This window comes from Prunus mume, linkage group LG2 (assembly GCF_029339155.1).
Source record: "Prunus mume cultivar Tortuosa linkage group LG2, ASM2933915v1, whole genome shotgun sequence".
Lineage (NCBI taxonomy): Eukaryota > Viridiplantae > Streptophyta > Magnoliopsida > Rosales > Rosaceae > Prunus > Prunus mume.
This window is the reverse complement of record NC_142699.1, coordinates 14,016,743-14,035,043: the sequence shown is the minus strand read 5'-3', so window position 1 is coordinate 14,035,043 and position 18,301 is coordinate 14,016,743. Positions and strand designations below refer to the sequence as shown.

Sequence of the window (18,301 nt, the reverse complement as noted above, 5' to 3'; positions counted from 1 at the left end):
AGTTGAGGTACATATAAATGTTTCTGATGCTATATATTTGGAATCCTTATCATCATCCACGTCACGGTGCAATAAGAATTTATCTCTATAGATATGCCTTTCCTTTGACACTACTGTTTTTCCTTTCCTGGTGGCCCTTGTTGCAAGTTGGAGAGCCTGGTCACCTTTTTGGCTTCCATTCCATGGCCATCATAACTTAGGGAAGATGCGTTTGGATCGATGGATTCTTTCGAAGACTAAGGACTGGATACTGAATAGGTTCTCTTGATCTGACCATAGATGATGGCAATAGCGAATCCATCACCTTTTATTCACAATGTAGACTAGTATGAAAGTAATTTGCCAGTAAGTGCATGCACATGCAATGCAAACACTTGTAGAAAGAATTTAACAGTGCTAATTGCTAATTAAGGTTCTCACTTGTTGATCAAGCTCCTACAATTTTGGCAAAGGAAGTGACATAATATACCCCTACCTGCACAATCCACATGCACAATGTGACCGATCGATGGCAATCTGGAATCCTTATCATTTGGTGCTCATGTTTCCAATGAAAAAGTTGCCTTTATGGGTACCCCTTCTCTGTCCATCAACAGCTTTGCATGAGACCCTTTCTAATTTATTCTCTCTCCATCCATGCGGTCCCTCCTCACAAGTTGGAATTGGCCTAGCTAATAGACTCCTTTGCCAATGTAAGTGCTGATGAGGACTGAGGCAAATGTGTTTGAATGGATTCTTTTGGATTCGACTTGTGATCGATTTTGTTTGTGTCTTTGGATTGTAGAATTGTTCAGAGCCAGGGAAGGCAACCATGAATCTGCATACCTTTTATGAGAAGAGAATAGGGACCTGACCTGATTCAGCTTTGGATAGAAAAGTTTGATAAAAAGGGGGGTAATAATATATATATATATATATATATTATATTCTTGTGCATTTAAAAAGGGAATTTCCAGTTGGTTGGTCCAGTTGCTGAAAAATAATGAGATAGAAAACATCAGAAGCAGCAGCAGGTGAGATGATATCTTGTCACCATGAGCTGTATAAGCAGCAGAAAGGCATAAACTATTCTCCAGTTCACTGATTAGAAACTATACAACTTTCCTCAATCAACTCACATTAACCTGAAACTAGTCTTAAACATTGTTAAACAACCTGTTTTTGGTTCTAATCTCTTAACTGATCAGTCTAGCTTGGGTTTATATCGTAAATCCATTCATGCAATTTTCCCATCCTTGACAAATTGGGCCAACTGAAAATACCCAAATAAAGAGCCCACATAAACATTCAAACGAATAAAAAGCCCATAGAAACATTCAAACGAATAAAAAGCCCACAGGAACAATCGTGTGTTGATTTGATTGAAAAGAACATACAAAGTTGATTGAAGTTCCCTTCATCTCTTCCTTTTTTGGATGACATGTCGTAATTAGCTTGTCATTGCATTCAGATCAGGGAGACTTCAAAGTTGCCAGGCCCCAATTGGTAGAGGTGGCTTCGACGCGGATGACGCGCGGTCCACTTCAGGCTATGAGTCGGAAAGTCCCACGTCGGCCACAATTATTTTTCCGCGGAGTCATTGTCCCTGTAGTGTAGCACTCCCATCATCTTGTAGGTGCCTGTTCTTTCATATTTTGTTTTGACTATAAAATAATGTTGGCCGCCATCAAACTTTTCTACACCCCTTTATGGCCATTGGCCCCAGTCAAATTTATCCCTTTTTGCCTTTATCAAACTCAAATTTGTATTTTCCGTCTGGATGGTTGCCGAGTTTTAATTTTATACGTTGTACATGAATAATCACAAGTCTACTTTGATCCATAATTGCTAAATCAAGTTGAGGACCAATCAAATCAGGGGTTAGTGACAACTCAGGTGTTAAAGTCTTTGTCTCCTCTTTCCTCCCTTGCATACTCTATAATGTTCTGGGTTTGGCGGGAGAAGAACACCTCTACCTATGTATTATGTATACGTGTTATTTTCTCCAACCTGCTAATAATTAACTACAATGAATCTTTTACATTTAATTGAAATATAAGATTTTTATTTTGGGATTCAAAATTTGGGATTTAGTATTATTATACGAAGAGTTAGTTGGTAGTGAAATTTAAACTTATTAATGTATTTGTTTCTCATACAGGGACGGATCTATGCTATGTACAACCTAGGCTATAGCCCAGGTTAGGTTTTTTCTTTTCTTATAGTTAGTGTTAATGTTTAAGCATATACTAGCCTTTTAGCACGCGATTCCGCATCTGCGAGGGGTTTTTTTAAAAAAAATTAAAATTTATTTCATAATTAAAAATAATAATGGGTAGTTGTATTTCATAAAAATATGATCTATTATCTTATTTTTCTTTTAATTTTAATTTTTTTAATATGAAAAAGTGTGAATTTACCATATTATCCTCATTTAATTAATAATTTCAATTCTTAATGTTTGCATTAACCAATGGCATTTTTTGTATTTTGAATGTTTCACCATTATCTGCCTTTTGCTTTATATAGAGAGATGATGAAAAGTTGGTGGCATTGTTAGTATAAAAATAGGCCTTTTAAACAAATAAAATAAAAATGATATGTTCTCAAATTAAATTTATATATATCATGATTAATTCATAAGCCTCCCTTAAGAGTCTAGTTAAGCCTAAAATCTAACAGTCCAGTAGGGTAAATCTAGTCCATCCCATTTTGAAATGTTGGGCCCGTCCCTTTTCTCAGTTGAAATCTGAATAAATCAAACAATTCACCCAATACAAAAATAACATATTAAGTATTATTCATGTATGAAACCAAAAGTCTAAGAATACACAAGAAGAGTACGACCCACACCCTCCTTAACCAAAAAAAATAAAAATAAATTGTTCGACATAATGTCATATCATTCTAATAAAACGACATAAAAGAAAAGTCTCTCTTAAAAGAAAGAAAAGGACTTATCTGACCTTATCTGAATTGGAATTTAGAACAAGGATCATAATTTTCATGCATTACAATTTATACCAGGAACCATTCCTATTATTATTATTTTTATTTGGCCAATAATATTATATGGGAATCTTATGTAACATGAGGCTACTAATGGTGCCAAAATATCAAAATGATATGAGTCCCCCATGGTTTGGCGTTGTCATGCCAATCAATACTTCCACTAGAGAAAAGAGAGAAAAAAAACAAAGAAAAGAAAAATCAAAGCTTATCAAACAGCCTTTGGAAATTGATTTGTCTGATAAAGGTGATAAACATGTCATGCAGAGATAATGATCTGTTGATCTCCCTCCAAACACAGAGTCCCAATCCAAGCACAAAGACCAAAACAGTAATTTGTCAAGTCAACCAAAAACCGTCACAGAAGAAAACGAGAAGAAGCCCAAAATAACCTCATAGTCTTCTTGGTGCAGGCAGATGCTGTTTTCCAAAACCCATTTCAACCACACCTCCATAGCCATAACTATCCCACTGGATATAGCAACCATAGTCATGGCTTCATTAATGGCTCCGGTGAGTCTGAAAATGACTTAGTGCAGGCTCGGCGGTTAGTTGGGCACATGCTGTCATTAAATGTTTTACCTTCTTTTTTGCTTCTCAAAATCTCTACTGCCCGTGCCACTCTCTTTTAGAAACTCCTCTTAAGTTTCTCTCTCTAATCAAAAGCTTATTAGTCATCAAATTCCCATTTTTATTATTATAACGTGGGTTGGGTTTCGGTGAGCAACTTGGGTTTAGGCGCTGGCGTTTCAAGAATGCAGACTCAAAGCTCGTGACTGAAGCTGAGTAAGAATTTTCCCTTTTGTTTTTTGTTCAGTTCCACAGAGCACAAAACAGAAAGAAATTTGCCATTTTGTTTATTGGATAATTCTTGTATTGCTTAAATTTTCATTCTTTGGTAGAAAAAAGAACAATCCCAGAGATGACCAAGAAGAATCTCCATTGACCATCATGAAACTGTTCTCTGTATTGTCACAAACTGAAACAGCAATGGGAGTGACAACCCAAGTTGGCGCCTTTGCAATAGCGCTAATCTTGTTCTTGATTCAGAGCGGTTTTGCCCAGCAAGGTTCTTTAAGCTCCAGCGTACAACGGTCGGCGTTACTAGACCTCCGGTCGTCGTTGGGTCTCAGAAGCAAAGACTGGCCCATAAAGGCTGACCCTTGCTCGTCCTGGACAGGAGTTAAATGCAAGAACGGCAAAGTTATTGGGATCACGGTGTCCGGTTTAAGGCGAACCAGACTTGGCCGGAAGAACCGCCGGTTCGCCGTAGATTCATTGGCCAATTTCACCCTCTTGGCTACTTTCAACGCCTCTGGCTTTGCGCTTCCCGGAACTATACCCGACTGGTTTGGCCAAAGACTTAGTGCTCTCCAAATGCTTGATCTTAGGTCTGCTTCAGTCATTGGTCCTATACCTCAGTCGCTTGGTAATTTGAGCAAGCTTAATACTTTGTATTTATCTGGCAATAATATTACTGGTATTATACCTTCTGCACTGGGAAACATAGCAGAGTTGGTGAATCTTGATCTTTCTCGTAATTCACTTGCTGGGTCAATACCGTCCGGTTTTGCCTCTCTTCGAAATCTTACAAGGCTTGACCTTTCTTCAAATTTCTTATCTGGGCAAATTCCACCAGGTTTAGGTAGCCTTACCAGACTTCAATTCTTGAACCTAGCTGATAATAGTCTCACAGATTCCATTCCAGTTCAGTTTGGTAACCTTTCCCAGTTGCTTGAGCTTGATCTTAGCAAGAATTCGTTGTCTGGGTCATTTCCTGTGGAATTGAGAGGGTTGAGGAGTTTGAGGAAGATGGAGATTGGAGATAATGATCTAGAAGGTCCACTGTCAGAGGGTTTGTTTTCAACTCTTGTTCAGCTACAAGTTCTAGTTCTGAGTCGGAATAAGTTTGATGGTGCTCTTCCTGGTGCATTGTGGTCACTTCCCAGTTTGCGCTTTCTAGATGTCTCCAGCAACGATTTTACAGGAACTCTGCCGAGCCTGGGCCCAAATGCTAGTGTTAGTGGTGCCGTGTTCAACCTCTCTTATAATCTCTTATACGGATATCTGACTTTTCCTCTTGGGAAATTTGGTTCAATCGATTTGTCTACTAACTATTTGCAAGGCAAGGTACTAGAAGATAGTCAAAGCAATGGTACTCTTGCTAGAAATTGCCTTCAGATGGTACCAAATCAAAGGAGTTTGCAGGATTGTAGGCAGTTCTATGAACGGAAGAGATTAATGTTCGATGATTTTGGGGCCCTAGAACCAACTCAGCCACCTTTCCTTCAACCTGACTCGAACAGGAAGCGATTAATATTTATACTGGTTGGGATATTTGGCGGACTTGGCTTCATTGGGATTTTGGTACTAGTTCTGGTAGGGCTCCTGAAAATGTGCAATAAAAACACAAATCAACAAGCAAGTGCAAATGCCGGGCCTGTTCCTGATGGAGATGGCCCTTCAATCCCCAAAGATCTCATCTATGAATCAGGCCGAGGAGATTCATTTACATATGAGCAGATTCTCCAATTCACTAAAGATTTTAGTGAAGCAAATCTTATAGAGCATGGACACTCTGGAGACATATACCTGGGGTCCTTGGTGAGTGGAACACCTGTAGTAATCAAAAGGGTAGATTTGCATTGCGTCAAGAAAGAATCCTATGTGCTAGAAATGGATTTATTCAACAAGGTTTCACATACAAGATTGGTGCCACTTTTGGGGTACTGCTTGGAGCACGAGAGCGAGAAGTTTCTGGTTTACAAATACATGCCAAATCGAGACTTGGCTAGTTCCTTGCACAGAGTTACCAATTCAGAAGATGGCAATTTAAAGTCCCTAGATTGGATTACAAGGTTAAAAATTGCAATTGGAGCAGCTGAAGTCCTAGCTTACCTACATCATGAGTGCAGCCCACCCCTTGTTCACAGGTATTTCTGAACTTGCTTTCAGCTATTCTTGTTCTCTGTTCATTCTATGTCAACCGTTGCTGATTTCCTTTTGATCTGACATCTTATAGTCCTTAATAATAGTGATTTGGAGTCCTTATAGCCAATAAAAATATTTCACCTCAAGTTATTAATAGCTAAATAAAGATTTTGTGATTCTGGTTTATGATTACAACTACAACTATTGCTGAAACTGAAGGCAAATTATGCCTTGTGGTTGATTCTAAGCCATGTTATGCCCCCTCGGTACCCCTCATTCAAGACTTTAGTTCCCATACTTACTATAGCTTGTAGTTCATATTTAATTTTTCTGTATTTGCAAATTTCAGTTTAGTTTATTTAGTTGAATAAGTAATTAAAAAGTTATTTTTGGTGGTTGAAGGGATGTTCAAGCAAGCAGTATACTTCTCGATGATAAATTTGAGGTCCGACTTGGAAGCTTGAGTGAGGTCCGTGTTCAAGGGGATGCTAACCAAAATGTAATCACGAGGTTGTTGCGGAAACAACAGTAAGTGCTCATTCATTTATGAGTTGCCCTGCATTCATACGATCTTTGGCATTTTTCATCAAATTATAGTTCAGTCAGGGATATTTTTATCTGTTTTGTTTCTCATTCCTTTCTGTCTTGTCTGTCTTGTGCAGAACTTCTGAACAAACCCCTTCTGGTATCTACTCGAAACTATTTTCTGCAAGTTTTCATTCCTTTTATTTTATTCCCCCTCCCCATCTGAAGCAAGGCTAGACTGTTCTCTTTTAGTAGATTAACTTGTTTCGTTTCTTTGTTTGTGGACAGCCTCATCATCGGTGGCTTGCGCTTACGATGTCTACTGTTTCGGGAAGGTTTTGCTTGAGCTTGTGACGGGTAAACTTGGCACCAGCAAATCAGATGATGCCTCAACAAGAGAGTGGCTAGATCATACAGTGCGTTACATCAGCATATATGACAAGGAACTGATTAATAAGATTCTTGACCCATCTCTGATAGTAGATGATGATCTACTGGAAGAGGTATGGGCCATGGCAATCGTGGCCAGGTCCTGCCTTAACCCCAAGCCTTCCAAGCGTCCCCTGATGAGATATATCCTTAAAGCATTGGAAAACCCTCTAAAAGTGGTGAGGGAAGATAGTTCGAGTTCTGCAAGGCTGCGGACAACTTCATCTAGAAGATCCTGGAGCGCTGCTTTCTTCGGTAGCTGGCGGCACAGCTCATCGGAGGGTGCCACTGTTCCTGGCCATGCAAACAGAGAGAGCATCAGTAGCTTAAAACAGCCGGGGCTAGCAGGTGGAAATGAGTCTTCCGCTTCCCGTAAAAGGTTATCAAATGAAATTTTCCCTGAGCCGATTGAAATGCAAGATCTCGAGAGGCAAGAAGAACATTAATCGAAAGAGTGCTGAACCCCAGTTTCATTGCTTGGCAACTGGGTTTATGAGGCATCTGGTTTGATGTTTATCTGGCGGAAATGTAAATGTAAAATCAAGTTGATCCATTAAGTTGGGACAGATTCTTATTCATATTAGAGCTTGTTAATTGTAGAAAACAAGCTGCAAAATCTCTGTGATAGATGCTTTTTAAAAAGGTTTATACTCCATTCTAGGATATTTTTTAAAAGGGTTATTATCACAAAATGTCCCTAAGATTTACGAAACTATCAGATTGCATCCTTAATGTTTTTTTGTATCATTCGTGACCCTCAATGTTAGTATATGCGATCACAAATAGTTTTTGCCGTTAGGTTCCGTTAAAAACTCCTTTAGTTTGCTGACATGACATATATATCACAAAACATCCCTGAGGTTTACATACCTATCACAAATGGTCACTACAATTTTTTTTAATTTTTTCATTTAAAATTCATAAAATTTTAGTTTTCTTTTTACGGAACCTAATGACATTGACCATTTATGATCATACATACTAACCTTGAGGACCACGAATGACACAAAAAAACATTAAGAATGCAATCTGATAGTTTCGTAAATCTTAGAGATGTTTTGTGATAATAACCCTTTTAAAAAATATCCCTAGAATGGAGTATAAAATTTGTTAAAGATCTTGGGAAATTATTCTTGGGACAATTTTCCTGACCAGAATTCAAATTTCAGTCGTCAAAATTTGAAGGAAAAAAAAATCATTAATCATTAATCAACGATACATAGTCCGGAAATAATATAAAATATTCCGAGTGAAATTGATATTTAGTTGTAAAACGCAAGAATCTAGGCATCCATAGCAATCACCACCTTAACGGTCGAAAATAGTTTGTACCACTTTCAGGGGCAATGAAAGTGCATTGCTTAAGCACTTGGCTTACAGTTATTCTATTGAAGCAAATCATTTATGGGGGGAAATAAGCTTTGTACAAGCTCTGTTTTGATGCTTCCCAAAGCCGAACAACTAACTATGCTCCTCCCTAAAATGCTTGCCTCTTGTTCTTCTTCTCAAAATGTTTCACAAGGGAATAATATCGAATTCATGGGGCATGTAGTCTTCACTGGGTCTGTAGTATTTGTCTGGGGAGTAGAGGCTTAAGTTGGAAACTTGGCTAGTATAAAGGCAGGCAAATCTCTCGACCTGCATTACAAAAAGCCAAGATTGAGAGCAATATTCCAAAAACGAAATCCAATTGATGAGAAGGGATGAAGGTTAAAAAGAATTTATCTATTTTTAAAAAGTCAATGTTCAACGATTTTTATTTCGCATAATGCTAAGGCAAGGTTACACCTCACCTGATGAGCAAAGCGAGAGTTCTGATAACCAGTCTTCATGAGTTGTCCCCAAATCTTGTGAAACTGCAGTTATAGGCAAGCAAACTAAAAATTCAAAATTCTTGATACCAAATTCAACGGAATTTACATGACACTGGACTAAAGCCCAGGAACTAGGAAGCACGGTTTGTGTTGTACAAGAGAATCACTACCATTTTGTGACATTCTCGTTGTGCATCTTGATGAGTGATCCGAACTCGATCTCTTTCAGACTATAAAATTAAACCATTAAGGAATAATTAATACAAAATCCACAACAGTTAAGCACATATTTGGCTGAAATAAATTTAGCTTCACAGGTTAACAGCCTAACCTCCAAAGCATTGTATTCAGAAGATAGTTTTTGCTTCTCGTCGGCACTGGTATCTTCAAATCTGAACAAAGCAACCTCACTTCTGTGTAAATATTTCCCCCCAAAAGGAAAAAAGGGAAAAAGAAAAGCAATATGGCCATCTAGATAGATACTGACTTCAGAGACCACTTTAAATGATGTATTTTGTCTTCAATGAGATCGCGTTCATTCCTCAACTTTCGAAGTTGCTGTATGAAACCATTGCATGCAAGTTACATTCTACTAACGCTTGTTGGTTATGAAACCTCCCATAATTAAAGCAGTTTAACAAGAAGTTTAAAAAAGACCTTGCGTGTATCTCTCAATTCCCATAGGAGTTCGACCTCCCTCTCTAGCTCCGGAACAACAAGCATTGTTCTCCACCCTGCTCATAAAGACAAAAAAGGAGGACAAAGACAATCACATTAGGAGAAAGAAAATAAAAGAAAGAGAAAATATACCTTGTCTAAAAAGTTGACACATAAGATAACTGAATATCAAAAAGAAGGGAAATTAGAAGATTTAATACCAAGAACCTTTTTGCTGCGCAAAATATCTCCATATATATGATCACCAACATAAAGAACCTACTAAAAATGTGCAAGGTATTAGACCCAAGCATCCAACTTCAAAATGGGACGACACAGCATTGATCTCAATAATCAAAGCAAAAGAAAATGTCAACCAACTATCTAGAATGAAATTCACTACAGCTTCAGGAAAGAATAGTTCACCTGTGAACTTGACTCAATTGAAAGCAGTTTATGAAGATGACCAACACTGCCTCCCTGAAACAAGGCCAAAGGCATTTGTACTCAGATTAAAAAAAACTAAAGTAACATAGTAATTAATCAGCAAAAAAATAAAATAAAATGGAATACTTGTATATAGAAGACAAAGATGGTAGTGAATTCATTTAAAGCAATTCAGATAAGCTCTTAATATGGTTCTATGATGCACTAGATATATTTAGAAGAGTACCTGAAAAACTCTACAAGCCTTAACTCCCTTCAGTGATAATCTAGGTGAAGAACTTCCAACCTTTTTATAAAAATATAAATTAATTATTAAAACTAGATAAAACAAGGGAATACATAATGTGCTAGACATGAACTAACAAACTAGCATACCAACCTGAGCCATAGGAGAACCATTATCAGTATTAAGTAGCATCCCAGACTCATGATCAACCTCAAACAGATTAGCACGATTACCTTCATGGAAGAAGCTTGGCTTTGCACTGTATAGGCAACAGCTTTCAATGGTTAGTATAAAGACAGTAACTATGATACAGATGCTAAACTGTATATAGTAACTTATATCAGTGTGGATGTGAAAAATTAAATGGCCTAGGATAGGACGAAGTGGAGGACCATGATTTAAATGATTATGAACACAAGTATAAACAACATAAATCAAAAAAGCTATAGTATGTCAAAGGGTATGGCAATTGAAATCTACAATAGCATTCTTTCAATTGAAGACTTCATAAATTGAATGGTAATATAGTGCTAAAGAACAATAACAAAGTAAGATTTGAGGAAAAGGAAAAAACATGACCTGCCAGTGATGACAACATCAAAGTATTGAAGCCAGTCGAAATTGCATTTTCTACTACCATCCAATGTGCGTGACCCACAGAGGAAATTCATTACTATGTTTGTGTAGTCCCATAAACTGTAAGAAGTAATTTAAAAAATAAATAAATAAGTGTGATTATCAATTATCAGCAATAATACATGAAATATTTTCAAATTAAATTAAACAAAATTGAAACTTAAAAGAAGCAAAAATACCTGTTTGTCACCAAGAATGTAGCACGGCCAGAATCTCTCAGCATTTTGAGCATGGGAACTATGGTTGTATCTTCATTAATATACCTTGTATCAATAAGCATGCAGACCAAGTAAGATTGTTTTACTTTCCATTATGGATAGATTTGTATTATGTGAAACTAATATACAATGTTTATCCTTACCTTTTAGGGTCTTTTGCTACCATTTGCTTTAAAGTTCCATCACGGTGGCATAAATCAACTGCAGCTCGAACATCCTTATACATAACAGAGTAACTGAAAAGGAAAAGAACAGAATAAATATTGATAAAGCAGAAGTTTATCATCCATATAGCAAGTCGTATTCTTACTCGGCACCCTTTGGAATTTTTTCCAGATTTTTGTCTTTGAAGTCTACCAATTGAGCAAATAGGTAAGCTTCAGCTAAAGAAAAGAGGGTATCAATGAGAGCATAATCAGGCTCGTCAAAGGAATCCCGTATTAATGTATTTCCATAGGTGCCAACTTTATCTTCCTTAGACAACTCTTTGAATCCATGGTAGGCAACTTTCACATACTTATGCCGATCCATCTGCACAACCATAATTACAAGTATTTCACACATAGATTCATGTAAGTAAGAAGGAACAGAAATCCAACCTAACTTGGACTGACAAAAGACAAACATCAAAACACATAATCTGCAAACAAAAAAAATTAAATCAACCGGATTACCTTCAAGATGTTTCCTCTCTTCTTATCCAGAACCAAGCCTCTGACCATATATGTCCAATCAAAGGACCAATCCAGCAACTACATCAGGTAATTATTATTAATCAGCATACTAGGTATTGCTCATTCTACAAAGGTAGTAAAAAATGTTTGCTAAGTGTTTAAAAAAATTGCACATAACAAAGAAAACATTACTGGGTTATTTAAAATATGAAACCAAAATGATTGAATATGTTAAATGTCAGCAACATCAATTTCTCCCTGAAACGGAAGGAACATATAATAAAACAGACAAACCTCACGTGGGTATCCTAAATCATACACCAATTTCCGGATAGTTCCATCATATGCAAGAGACTCAAAGGTTTCTGGCTTGTATTGTGCCAATGTGTAATCCATATCAAACCCTACCGCAAGAATACTCCTCATATTCAACGATCTGTTGCAGAAGATCTGCTTTCTTATGTCAATTTTACATCCTCCTTGGGGAGATGACCATACACATGGCTGTTGACCACCATCACTGGAACCCAAATGTGAAAAACGTGAAGAGTTGTCACGTCCTACAGCAGTCTCGTAGCCTTTTTCCATTGAATAGCTGGCATGCAATTGACCTGACAGAGTTTAGCAGTAGAGCAAAATTTAGAGCTTCTAATGGTGACTGAGAATGATCATATTTGCATTTAACTAAATGAGGTACTACTATATTATAGATTATGACTAAATACTGTACTTATTTAGAAGGCGTCATGCATAAAACATCATAGATATGCAAACACTGTGAATGAAAGGGGCAGTTGCGATATTTCACAAAGCTGATGTGTGTTCAAGAATCAAAGTAAAGGTAAGTCCCCATTACCCCTCGTTCTTTACTTGACCATTTTTGAAAACTTCCCAAACTAGAAGTCGTTTTCTTTCTTACAGAAAATGAAGATAAAGAAGAAAAAGAATAGACCCTATTTCCTATAATCACAGAACCCAGACATGTTACCTGAAGTGCCAAACAAAAGAGCAGCACAGTGCACCAGGCTAAGTTCCAACTCTAAGAATCCTCCAAGCTACGCTCCAAGAGACACCTAAAAATCCAATTTCTCAATTAAAGAAAAGCTCTGTGCTCTCAGTACATACCCCCCACACAACACAACCCAGTACTTATAACCCTATCTACCTACTACTAACTCCCAAAAAGTTTCACGTCGACAACTATGAAGCAAAAAACAACAATCAACCAAGAGCTTAACCACGCCTCAAATTCACACTTATCAGTTACACAACTGGTTCAGCTCAAAACGAAACGAGAAAGAAAAAGGAAAAAGAGGACATGAGCAAACACGAACCTACGGTATGAATGCCTTTTCTTTTTCCGGGAGAGCGGGAGCGATCTGATTTCCTGAGAATGGCGGAAGTGAAGCGAAAGTGGGGAGAGAGAGAGGAAGGGGAAGTGGAGAGGTCAGGTGAAAACAAAGCGAGGCAGAAGGAAGCGGGTTTCTTGGGAATTCGCATGATTGATTTAAATAGGCATTTGGGGAGAGGATGAGGAGGGAGTGAGAGAGAATCGGATTCGGGAATATTAGGGGAGATGCCAATGGTGATGGGATTAGGAAATTGCAGTGGAAGTGTTGGAGCAAGGAACATATGGAAGTTGGGATTATTATTCGCCCACTACATTGGGAAGTGAAGAAGAAAGAAGGGAATTAAATTCCTTGCGACGGGACGACGCTGAGTGAGAGAGCTGATGAGTTGGTTGTTTCCGTTTCAGTGATGTGAAACGGCGGTGGTGGGAGTGGTGGGAAATTGTTCATGGATTAAGATGCTGTGCCACGTAATATTGGGGTGGGGAAATTCTTCTCTATTATTTTAATCTTTTTTATTTATCCAAAATTGTTCCTTTTTGTTGTTTTCCTTTGCGCATATACTGTCAAGTTATTTGGTGACCAAATTCCGTGACTATAAAATTAGAAGGAAAAAATGAGACATAATAGTTTAGGCAATTATGTATTGCCTCTTTTGCCTAAGGAGGGAGTAATAAGGATATATCGGTCCAAGTATATATTAACTCTTTGAAGTCGACTTCTTTGCTCATGATAATCTTCTTATTTTAAGCATCTGAAAATTTATAATTGGGTTTATCGTCATCGTAACTTATAATTTTCCATATTCGAAGTTTAGGATTCATCATATTCTTCGCTTGTTGGGCAGTTGACAATCCACGGTTAGCCAAGCTAGCAAGCAATAATGTCATTCGCATTAGCCTAGAACATGTTTAGAAATCATCACGCTCCTTCAATGCTTCTTTCACATGCCAAACATAATTTATCAATGCCATGTCTTCAGCTGAGTCTAAATACCTAGCAAGTAAAGACCATAACACGTCTTTTGTTGATGATGAAAGACCCCCCTAGACGAAGCCATAGCACCAAAATCAACAAAAGTATCGAGGAAATGCTAAATAATACAAATAAAGAGGTTGGGATGAGAAATTTGGACTAAAATAAGATAGAGGAGAGTGAAGAACATGAAAATTGAGATGTTAAGATGCACACCGTGATATGGTTTGATTTTGTAAATTTGGTGGAGAAAGCGACCACACAAGCAAAAAGGAGAGTAAAATAAGAATTTAGGGTTAGAAGGTGATCTAAGAAATGGATTTAATTTACCATAAATTTAGAAGAAAATAATAAGAGTATTTGTGCCAAGTTAAAATGAAATGAAATGCTATTTTATATATATATATATATATATATATGAATTTTTGTCTTCAATTTAGGCAAGTTATAAAGTCCACAAAACGGTACTTGTGCCGGTTATAAACTAATCACTTAATGAAATTTTATAGTATACTGAGTCAAAATTTCATTCATGTACATCGATGAGAATAATATATAAAAGGATAATTTACATAAATACCACATAAATTTTTAGGCACCATACACGGTTACTACATGAACATTTAATTTATACTATTAACCACCTTAACTTTATAACATGTTGCAATTTACCACATACGTCTAACTCTGTTAACATTTATGTTAAGTCAAGTCACATGTGTACTAGAATTTAAAAACAAACCAACCGAATTATCCAACGACCACTTTCCACCTTTCTCTCCCATTGTCCAACAGCCAGTGACAAACCTATTAAGGCGAAAGGAGGTGCAACTATACCTCATTTCGTCGGAAAAGTCAATATAGGTGTTGCATATTGCACCTCAACTCAACCTGGGAGGTGCACTCTAGGTGTTCGAAGAAAAGCTTAAATGAGGTCTGTTTCTTTGCACTGCGTTGTGTTGTGCATCGCACTTGTTTTTTTTATATATTTAAATCCTTGCCAAAATTGCACATCGGCTGAAAAATTCTAGGTTCGCCAGCCCTTACCCTTTGCATAGATAACTTATATATATATATATATACATATACAGTCCCTTTTTATTGAGGGATCCTTCAAATAATTTTATTTGAGATACACCCTTTTAGGTCCCTTATGGAAGAAAAAAATTCAACAATCCAAACCATCTATTTTTTAAGTCTGTATTCATAGATCATCCTTGCAAAAAATTAGACAAATCATAAACCGTTTCGACATCTAATTATATCCTACAAAATCAATGAACAAAAGTGCTTCAAGAAAGTACTAAAATTTCAATAACTCAATTGAGTGGTCAAATGATATCATATTCAAGTTATTTTTTGTAGAAATTATATTTGAATGATTATATAAAAAATAGACGGTTTAGATTAATAAAATACAATGTAAAGTGGGCCATACAAGAGTGTCCATCAAATAAACTTATTTCAGAGATTTCTCAATGAAAGCTATATATATATATATATATATATCTTCCCAAGAGAGGAAATCATGGTGAATTAAAAATGAATATGAGTTTATGTAATTCTCTGTTTGTGTACAGGTGCAATTTTCCCCATAAATAAACTACGGTTTTTTTTAATCTCCATATTTGGTGTGTTAAATCTACTATAAGATCAAATCATTACCATATTGATGAACAACTTGGCGGCTCTCTCAAGGGATAAATATGTTGGTTGTACAATAATGTTCGGTTGTGATTAATAATCTTACATACTAATTTATTGAAGTCTTTGGGGATATAATAAAATTTTCAAAAAAGAAACTCATGCATGCATAACCATGTTAACATTGAATTCGGTGGAGATATATATATATATATATATATGGAGTATGGAGGGGAGTTATCTATGCATAGGGTGGGGATGAGGTTGCTGGGCAGTAGGGGAGAAAGGTGTTGGAACTTAGAAGGGATTGTGGAAGTCCCTGAATAATTTGTTTTGTTTTGTTTTTTTAATTTATAATTTAGTTATAGTGAATTGATGAAATTACTTTTCAAAAAATATCACATACGACTTGATTTAACAATGCTTATTTGAGCATTTCATTGAATTGTCATTCGTGAACCTATATGAATACATAACAAGGGAAATGGATCAAAGATGTTTTGTTGCCCTCTATTTCCTATTACCGTTTCACTGCTTGTTCTTCCCCTTTGCATGAGAATAATAAATTACATTCGATGGGAGCTTACTAGAAATTTTAACGGAGTTAGACATATGTGGTTAATTGTAACACTTTATAAAGTTCAGATGATTAATAGTTAAAATTAAAAATTCAGGTCGTAACAGTACACATACTTAAAAGTTAAGATGGTATTTATGTAAATTTCCCTATATACAAATGTTGAGGCCCAAAAATTCAAGGGCTAGACCCAGCTTTATTCTTAGCCCAGCAGAAATAATTGATCTCAAAAGAAGCCCAATTGGGACATAAAAGAATTTGTAGGATGCACATGTACGAGCCATAGGCCACGCGTCGCGCCAAGCCAAACGTGCGTGCCTGCCAGGCAAAAGGACCAAAACTCACTGGCTCTATAAATTCACGCTTACTAATCTATTCAACATTACGCGGCCCGATCACAGCTTATAGTAACACGATGAAATTCAAGCATAAGCATGCTAAATAAACACGCAATGCCATGTGAAGGACTGCTATTCTAATACCAAGCCATGCTACAAGCTTAAGTGGGCCTAAATCACGTAATTACCTGAGGCTTGCTGAGAAGGTTGTGATATGTAAGGGAACAAGCGCTTACAGGGCCTATTGAGAGTTCTAGGAATGAAAGTTTTAGGACACTTGAGAGCACTAAAACTCAAGCCCATTCCTCGAGCCCAATCACATGGGTTAGCATGAGAGAGGAAAAAAGTGATCCAATGCCTTAGGAGAACATCTAGTAGTTTGCTGCAATACTTAGACAAACTCACATCAGTGAAGTGCCCAAAATAAAACAAAATGACTATTTCCAGTAGCTTGACAAAAACCCACTGGACTCTGGAAATAGAATACCAATAACCCAATACTGTAAACAAAGCCCAGCCCAGTGCCTTTAAAAATCTAGCATCGTATTTCACCCTTATCAAAACTCCAAAATAGTCAACAAGAAGCCATGGCTTGAACCAAAGGAAATCCACATATGTAAGAAGAGTACCCATTGAACAAACGACTCCACCCATTCTCTTTTCCTTCGTGAGCTCTATTTTGAAAACCAAGGAAGAAAGCAGGTGGCGCCTCACCCCTATGGGGGAGGTCCAGCCACACAAAAACCTTAGAACCCTAAAGAGCATGTGACCTATGTGCTATTGTTAAAGAAATATCACCAGAAAGGGTGAATGGAAAGAAGCAAAGGAAAAGTGGGAATGGATGGTTGATAGAATTAGGGTTCTAAGTGTTTATAAAATGGAACTTCCTCTACCCAGCAAAAATCATCCAGTGTGTGACCAAGCTTTGTCAAGTGACTAGAAATTTACTTAAGACACCTCATCTTCTACCTCCATTGTTTTCTCTCCTATTGAGATAGAAATCTTCTTAATTTGCCTATTCCCCATCTTCAACCTTTTCTCTCTGTAAGAAATTCATGCTTTTGGCTCTCTATCTCTCAAAATTGCTAAACATGCGAAAGCTTAGCTCCCATGCCACAAGTTTCTCAAGCCAAGTCACTTTATCAATTTGTTATGTTCATTTAGTTATTGGTGAAGAGAACATAAAAGTGTTTTATAAAGTTTCAACAAACTTTTCAAAACTCTTTTGAGGAGCCTGGTTCTTAAACTCAGACATTGTGAGAATTTTGTTCTCTTCCTCTTACAATAGCCCGGGATCATTCGTCAGGCTGTTGGAACAAAAAGATCCCTACAACAAATAAGAAATTTGATACCAATAACTATTCGGTCTAGTAACACATAATCCTCTAGTTATTGAAATAAATTATAAATTCAAATATTAAGGGACACAATATTTTAAAAAAATGAATTTGGGTGAATTTTTTAGAGCATCGACAAGACTAGCTAAACCTACGTTTTTAATGACCCAATCTTATTAAAAAAATATTTAAATATTTAAAGTTACTCAACATGATGGATGGGTTTTACTAGAAATCCAGTGGGCATCGCATTAAAAATGCACTCCACATCCACATGCGTCCAAAACTAAAACAATTGATTGATGCGTCAGCTCAGCTGTGGCTCCCATTGCATTCTCTCTCTCTCAATCTCGAGTAATTTTCACAAACAACCTGCACAGCGAGTCCACGTAGGACGACGCGTATCCGCGAAACCATAACAAGGAAAACGTGCACGCCTTCTCCCAAAAAACAAACAAATTCAAGCCCAACAGTGAACGCCTAAAATTATTTTTTATTTATTTATTCTGTTCACTATCACACTCAATGTGCATCAA

At 36.9% G+C, this 18,301-nt stretch overlaps 2 protein-coding genes across 3 annotated transcripts; one reads left to right on the top strand and one right to left on the bottom strand.

Moving 5' to 3' along the window:
* Positions 1-3,228: 3,228 nt before the first annotated feature.
* LOC103320847 (putative LRR receptor-like serine/threonine-protein kinase At2g16250) lies at positions 3,229-7,585 on the top strand. Its single transcript, XM_008222583.3, has 5 exons — positions 3,229-3,774; positions 3,891-5,921; positions 6,322-6,447; positions 6,582-6,604; positions 6,733-7,585. The coding sequence occupies exons 2-5, from the start codon at positions 3,940-3,942 to the stop codon at positions 7,317-7,319; spliced, it is 2,718 nt and encodes a 905-aa protein (XP_008220805.2). The 5' UTR covers positions 3,229-3,774; positions 3,891-3,939; the 3' UTR covers positions 7,320-7,585.
* A 466-nt stretch (positions 7,586-8,051) lies between these two features.
* LOC103320846 (HAD-superfamily hydrolase, subfamily IG, 5'-nucleotidase) lies at positions 8,052-13,334 on the bottom strand. Of its 2 annotated transcripts, XM_089044785.1 has the most exons (18): positions 12,880-12,915; positions 12,534-12,618; positions 11,840-12,156; positions 11,546-11,623; positions 11,182-11,402; positions 11,015-11,107; positions 10,833-10,916; positions 10,597-10,713; positions 10,171-10,276; positions 10,018-10,077; positions 9,771-9,824; positions 9,566-9,623; positions 9,345-9,421; positions 9,175-9,245; positions 9,019-9,079; positions 8,858-8,917; positions 8,667-8,729; positions 8,052-8,511 (listed from the first exon to the last, which is right to left on the bottom strand). In XM_089044785.1, the coding sequence occupies exons 3-18, from the start codon at positions 12,131-12,133 to the stop codon at positions 8,389-8,391; spliced, it is 1,620 nt and encodes a 539-aa protein (XP_088900911.1). In that variant the 5' UTR covers positions 12,134-12,156; positions 12,534-12,618; positions 12,880-12,915; the 3' UTR covers positions 8,052-8,388. The 2 variants fall into 2 exon arrangements, with proteins under 2 accessions (XP_088900911.1, XP_008220804.1); XM_008222582.2 differs by lacking the exon at positions 12,534-12,618 and having other exon boundaries at positions 12,880-13,334.
* Positions 13,335-18,301: the final 4,967 nt, after the last annotated feature.